The 7460-nt window shown below is 43.2% G+C and overlaps 1 protein-coding gene across 6 annotated transcripts in view; it reads left to right on the forward strand.

Moving 5' to 3' along the window:
• Positions 1-6926, forward strand: part of LOC122251235 (uncharacterized) — a 10690-nt gene extending 3764 nt beyond the window's left edge. For 4 of the 6 annotated variants that reach the window (XM_086552519.1, XM_086552520.1, XM_043012981.2 and 1 more), the window contains exons 7-8: positions 4404-4607; positions 5473-6926. In XM_086552519.1, coding sequence (XP_086408645.1) covers positions 4404-4607; positions 5473-5829 — 561 coding nt within the window. In that variant the 3' untranslated portion in view covers positions 5830-6926. The remainder of the gene's footprint in view (positions 1-4403; positions 4608-5472) is intronic. The other 2 variants (XM_086552523.1, XM_086552524.1) reach the window with 1 other exon arrangement.
• Positions 6927-7460: the final 534 nt, after the last annotated feature.

Below are 7460 nucleotides of genomic sequence, written 5' to 3' on the forward strand. Positions count from 1 at the left end.
TGTGTGTGTGTGTGTGTGTGTGTGTGTGTGTGTGTGTGTGTGTGTGTGTGTGTGTGTGTGTGTGTGTGTGCCTCCTAGCATTCTATAGTTCAGCATTATACGGCAACAATAGATGGAAACAGTGTTATAATGTAAATGTGTGTACCTTCCCCTTCTGTGAGCAATGCCACATACGGTCACTGCATCTGCAGGTCATACGATGTTAGCCGGAATGATGTTTATTTGCATGTTTGCTCTCTCTGTCTCTCGCTTGCATATTCTAGTCATACTGTGTTATTTTGATAATGCAAACATATGTGCTCTCTCTCCTTTTTTCTCTCTCTATCTCCGTGTCCCTCTCGCTCTCTCTTTTTCTCTCTCCCTCTCCTTTTCTCTCTCTTACTCTCCCATATCTCACTAATTCTCTGTCTCTCTCTCTCCATGCGTCTAGTTTCTTGACAAAAGTGCACATTCTCGAACGGTTGGTATGGGGAAGGACATCAGCGTTTTCAGGGTTATTGGACAGGGACAGTGAAGGTCTGATGATTCTGATCTTGCCCCCGGAGCACCACTGCCAGGCTTACAAATAACTATTCTGGAGTAATTCTAAAAAATAAAGCATTCACATGTATGTTATCTGCATGATTATTTGACATATGAGCAAGTGTAAGTGAAATCTTTATTCTCTTTTCGGAAATTTTACATTATATCGAATTGCTCCTGTCATCATAAAACAAATGGCCTACTCAAGAGAGATGTGGTAGAATTAATTGATTTCCCTTTCACGTGTTTTATACAAATATGATAAGACTCTTGACATCATCACCCATCAATATAGACCAGTATAATACCTTTAAAAACAAACATACTAAATAAAATGACCATGCACTTTGACATGAACGTTGACATGGCAGTTTCGAAATCCTCCTGGATTTCATCTTCAGGTCTGAGAAAAAAGAAGAGGAATATAAATAGTAAAAAAAGGTTAAGTAAGGACAGTTGAGCTGAAACTAAGGTAGGTTGCAGAGTCGGGCGGTCCATAAGGAAGGGCAACAATCTTAGAATGTGAGAAATTCTGTTCAGTTCAGAGTTCAGTTCAGCCTCTCTGGAAGTAATCTCTCTCGGTAAGCCCTCAGCTCTTCTGGTAGACCGGCGCTACCTGTTCTAGCAGAGAATCGAGTGCCAGTCTCTCTGTCTCAGACTGAGGGTCATGGTGGGATTGTCTAGGGGCTGAGATTTTTTATCTGATACAGTTCACAGCTCTGAAAGGGAGGTTTGGTGGTCAAAGGACTCGCACCACTCCAGCCACTTCTCCTGCTTTACCCTCTTAGCAGTTTCCTGAGCATCCCTCAGAACCTCTCCCAGAAGAACGAGATTCTCATTGATTCTCTGTCTGTGGAAGTGTTTTCTGCACAAATTGATATTGTGATTGTAGTACTAGGCGTCTTTAAAACTCCAGTGAGAAATCACTGGATCTAAGGCACTGACCAGAGCCTCCTGGAAGGCTTTCCAGTTAGCCTTGTCCACCTTCCATTAAGGATTATACTGCAGCATGGGCACTGGGCTAGCATTCAAGATGGTGGTGACAACCCCATAGTGATTGCCCGTGATATCATACATTGACCATCTTATTCTCTCGACCAGAGCAAAGGTAAGGTCAAGGACTCTCCTGCCGACATGCGTAGGCTCTTGGCTGTTGAAAAGAGCAATCTTGGGGCTTGACTCAAGCACCTCAGCTATGTGATAACCTGCCGCATTAGGTCTCCGGGCTGGATGCAAAATCAAGAGGTTGGCATTGAGGTCTACCCCTATGATGATAAGGTCTTGTGCCACAGTAGAGCAGACCTCACTGATGTCAAAGTTCCTTCAACCTGACCTACTGTTCACATTGTACAGCTTGAGGAGACCCCTACCAGGTGGATCTCAATGGCAAGGAATTCGATGCCTTCTCCACACCGAACAGGGTAGGCGAACAAGGATCAGGGGATAGTCGCTTTCACAAGGGTAAACAAACCTCTGGTGTCTTGTGTACTCGGCAGCAGAAAGGGATATCCTGAAAAGCGAATAGTCCCCCCTGTTAAAGTCTGGAGCATGACAACATTAATGTTCGAGATCGCACAATCATGTAGAGAAGCCATTGATGTTCCACTATAGTATGCTTAGGTTAGGAGCCATTGCGCTAATCTGAGCCCATTATATCTACGCCATCCATGAAGCAACATAATTAGTCTTAGGGTCAGATGCCTCAGTGTGGGTAACATCAGACATTTTGGAGTTTGACAACTCCTTGGTGAGTTCCTCACTGATAGTGATTTCCTCACCAGACTCATCAGTGTCATCATGACATAGAGATTCTTTGGTTGGGCTATCACCTTGACCTTCGCTCTGGTTGGTCTAGGCTTCCTTGCCCTTTGAGGCTCTGTCATTGTGGTCTTGGCCACAGGTTGGGTCGGGAAACGAGTCTCACTCAGGGTTGTTGTGAGGAGTCTCACCCTGAGTTGGAGTGGGTGCAGAGACCTTAGGACTCTGCTCCCTTTTCATCAGGGCTGCAACAGTCTGTGTCATTGCCGTCATGGCGACCTTGACTGCCTTCTCTGTCTCCTCACTAGACCTCACTAAAGCTGTTACCACTGGTATGACTATTATCATCTGCAGAAGCGTGAAGAGAGTTACGATTTTGTGGGTTTCTTAGACCCCTTTCTGGTCTGTTTCTATCTTGGAACCTCCACAAGTCCTGGGAACTCATTTAAGTTGGAGGTGTCTAGTGGGGGTTTTGCCTTGTGCAGTGCACCCTTCCTTTTCTGATGGGGGGCGGGAGCCCTTACCCCTTTGATCTGCCCCCAGACATAAATGGGGGAGGAACAAAGTCTTTCTTTATGGAACAGCTCCATGTATGATGCCTCGTTGCAATTGGGACACAATGCAGTAGTGTCTCGTGTGCCTCCTTTAAGTACTTTGAGGCTATGTACCGTGTTACATACCCCACACTCCGACCTGGGTGAACGGATGACCTGGTGATGTCTGTATTTTGGCATATAACACACTGAAGTGGGTTAGGGACATATGTCCTGAGGCTGCAGAAACCCCAATATCCAAGGAGCCAACTGGCTCTGCCTTCAAGGTGACCAGGATTTGCCTGGTTGGGCTCTTCCCAATATCTTGGGATGAGAGGTGATGACATTAAGGTTATACATGATAGGAAAGCCGAAAAGGAACACCTTGACTTTCCTGTCTTCCAGGGTCAGAGCCGTCAAGCTCACCCTCTGCCCGTCTGTGAGCGTATCAATTTCCTGGAGGAAGGTGAGAGTGGCCTGATCCTTGCCTCTGGGTCTCACCTCACCATCTGTTTGGCGTTGTCAAACTCTCCCTCCGAGTCCGTTGCCGGCCCAGGTCGTTTGTTGCCGTTCCTCCAAACCAACGGCGGGGTTTCGGGAGTGGGGACAGCAAGGTTCGAGGGTCCTACATGGCTTCCAGTCTTTGTCAGAGTTGTTGTCTGAACCGACGCCAGAGACTTGTCTGCGCTCATGGGCATGCTTGTTCTGAACCAACGCCAGAGCCTTACCCATCTTTTTACCTTTGTCACCAGGGGTCTTGTAGGGCTCCAAAGTGACTGCCTTAGTCCTAGTCATGCTAAGGTCAACAAGGAGATCAGTCAGGGAAGGTTTTTGGAGACTGCTTGACCCTAGCCTAGCTCAGAGAGGGACCAGCTGATTAACCTGACCAAACCGAGATTAGGCCAACCATCTTGCTCGAATAGAGGACCAAAGAGGCGTGTTGTTAGCTGCAGGGCATACTCATACACAACATCTTGGCGTGTTGTTAGCTGCAGGGCATACTCATACACAACATCTTGGCGTGTTGTTAGCTGCAGGGCATACTCATACACAACATCTTGGCGTGTTGTTAGCTGCAGGGCATACTCATACACAACATCGCTCAACCTCTTAAGACTCCATCTCCCAGTGCACAGGGGCACCACTCACGGCAAACAAGTGTGTTAGGAGGTCCATGGGGGGGTTTGACCCACTTACTAGGTCAACACCTAGGAACCATTTTGTCATCCTTCCCCAAAGAAGCTGCCACTGGACATACCACCTCAATGGGAGGAAGAGACTGGCCAGATCAAGGATGGGCTCAACGAGGAAGGAGCTCAAACCTTTGGTGCGGGAATGTGAGAAGCTGGGCAGCCTGTTTATAAGGAAGGATTATACTAGTCTGTGGGCAGACATCAGACTGCTAACCAATCGGTGCAGTGGCTAATGTCCAATATGGCAGAAGGGTGCATTGTATGAACACGGCAGTGTTCTGTCATTCAACGAAATTTATCAATGATCGATCATTTTTTCCTTTTTTTCACTGCATTCATTATCACTTCTACATACTTCTGAGCTAGTCCACGGTAACAGGTTGCTGTTCCTCCACAGGGGAAGCATATCATTGCTAACTGGAAGGAAGATGTGAGGCAAGCCAAACTAACCGGAAATGTGAACCTCACGCCCGGGGAACTAGAGCCGCCTGCTATGTTTGCCCTTCCGGCCTTCACCAAACCAGGACACACCTATGCTAAGTGCGAAGAAGTCGTCGAATCCTGCTCTTCCTTCAGACAACAATTCTTGGACTCAGACTCAGTAAGTTTCTCTCAGATTGACTGCTTTTCTAAGGATGTCTTGAGGTGCTAACGATTCACCATTGATGAGTAAATGTGCATGGTTTGATTGAACTTATAAAAGGAGAATTTATGTAGCAACACCTCTTTTGTTTAGGAAGTTGCTAAGATGATGGTGGATGGGGTGCCATGCACAAAGGAATGACCGCTGTAGAAAAAAAAATATGAAAAATATATCCACATATGGGAGCCATGCCAGCAAATATATATAATATGTACAGGAACATGTATCGTACAAATAGCCTTTCAGCTGAATATTTCCAATCTGCAGCATTTAGTATGAAATGGAAATTATTTAGTGTTAAAGAATTCAAGTGCGTCTTTTTCATCTTTCATGATTCCTTTTATGACTTTTACTTGATAAGATCAGGATATGTTCGACACTCATTTTACTTGTATCATACGTTTTTTATTGTTATTGTCATTATTAATCATTATATTATTATTATCGTTATTATTCACTATTATGATTATCATCATTAGTAGTATTATCATTATTATAATCAATATCATTTCTTCTTTTTATCATTATAATAATAATAATGATAATAATTATCATTATTATCATTATTGTCATCATTATCATTGATATTATTATCACTATCATCATTATTACTATTGATATCATTATAATTATTATTCTTATTATCACTATTGTTATCATAGGGCTAGAACAAAAGACATTTTGGCATGTTCAGAAGAGCTGAGTGGCGGTGATTGAGTAGTGCAGGGGACTAGAGTTAAGATCTCGAACTATTGTCATTTATTATAAATCATCTAGATGTTTCAGCGTGTAAAATCTGATTTTGTTTTCTGATTCCGTCCAGACAGACGAGGAGGTCGACACCAAAGAAGCGGAGCCACGAAGCCCCAAGGATCGCACCTTCTCCTCCAGCGCGCCCGTCCGAAGTGCCTGCGTCGAGAACACGCATGCGCCCACGGCCAACAGCTCCTTCAGAGAACACGAGTGGCAGATCAAGACCACGATGGTGCTGGAGTTCGCCAAGGAATTCTGCGAGGGGGACAAAAGACGCTACTGCGAGATCCTTAACCATTTCCTGGTGAGCCATGGGATGACGCCCCTCCCGTGGGATTGGGGGGCGGAGGTTCTCGTGCGGCGAGGGAGCGAGGGGAGCGGCGAGCGGAAGGACTCGAAGGAGGACCCTCTCCCGGAAGCATCCTAAGGCCAGTGGATTCCCCTGGCTCGAATTAAGCCCAAAGGAATTGCCATCTCGGCGATCATCAAGACATTTAGCTGCAGTTACGATCTTCACAATGTATATACAACACTTTCTGATGGATGGTAATCAGGGATTCACATCATCAAAACTAACATTACGTCGGGAAATAGATTGTATTATTGGTTAAGGTCACTTTTTTAAAAAAAATTGTGCAAGTATATCTAAATCAATGATTTTAACTTAATACACTTGATAAAATACCTGGCGTAAAACTGTTCCATTTGTGCTCAGGAAATCTGTATAAGGTCTGGTCTTATTGAATATTATGAATGGTGTAACCGCGTCCTTACTACAGAATTGATACCTCCTTAAAATAATATACTTATAATAAACTTTGTAGTTTAAGTTAGTATTCTTATGTCCATTAAGTTTTGTAACAAATACTAACGTGGGTACGAATAAGTAAAACAAAAAAAAACTCATTTTATTTCCTTTAACCATTCATGCACAATTATTCACTATAGGAAATAACGTCCAGCTGTATTTTCACCAGCTATCAGAAACGGTCCTTCATGTCGATGGCCTTATGTGAGACTTCCTCCAATTTTGCAGAAGCGAGGAACAGATTTGGGGGATCCACTCTTGGAAAGGGACAGCGCCATCTGTGATTCTTGTCAGCCACCTGACCTAGACTATTTTTCCCTGGAGCTTTTAAAAAAATATATACTCATTATTCATATTCTATCTATTATCGTCATTTTCAAAAGTAAAATCATATGGCCACTTTCCATTTTTCTCATGCTGCCATGTGATATTTAACATTTATCTTTATGTTTTCTATATTTTTTCACTATTGGAACAACTCATCCGAGATCATAAAAACCTGGTCTTGTCGTAAATCACTTTCTTTGGTCGTTTGTCATAGTAACACGAGTCTCGCTGAAAAACAAACAAACAAAAAAAACTTCGCCATTACGTTGTGTAGAAATAGAGGAGATAAGTGTACTTTTATTTTTTTGTAAGATAACAGATGAGATGTGCTACATGTGTTATTGATCTCCTAAATATACTAATAAATGTACTGAGGGATCTCGGGTGTTTTTGGTGTTTGTTTCATCCTTGGTTTGCTCGCTTAGTTTCTTTTGTTTTGTTATTGATTTGAAGTTAATTGATATATAAGGCATTTAAGTGTATTATCTGGATGGAAGAGAGTAAAGAGAAAGGGATAAATAACGTAATTAAAGCACAGTAAACGCAGACTATAGAGAAAGGATCACAAATGGATGTAACAGAACACGCCTCGGTAACAAGCTCGTATGAACGATCCGGCCATTCAGGGGTCATGCTCTGCAAGCTCCGCGGTGGGGTCTTGTTGCAATAAGGCAGTGGTTGTTCCCATGGGCATAATGAGGCCGTTTCCAAGGGGCAATTTCTAGAGGTGATAGATCTTTGTAATGCACTGATAAGCGATGTTAGTGAATAAATGAATAAAAGTAGATAAAACGTAGATTATACGGAAGTAAATAGGTCTATTAATTACCAAAGAAATATTACTATAATTCCAATTTGTACTTTTGAGTATAATAAATTTCTTGTGTTTGAGAATGCATTACAGTGAAGCATTCCAATATGTT

The sequence above is a fragment of the Penaeus japonicus genome, unplaced genomic scaffold (genome assembly GCF_977035675.1).
Source record: "Penaeus japonicus unplaced genomic scaffold, GWHDUDI00000001_assembly GWHDUDI00000027, whole genome shotgun sequence".
Classification (NCBI taxonomy): domain Eukaryota; kingdom Metazoa; phylum Arthropoda; class Malacostraca; order Decapoda; family Penaeidae; genus Penaeus; species Penaeus japonicus.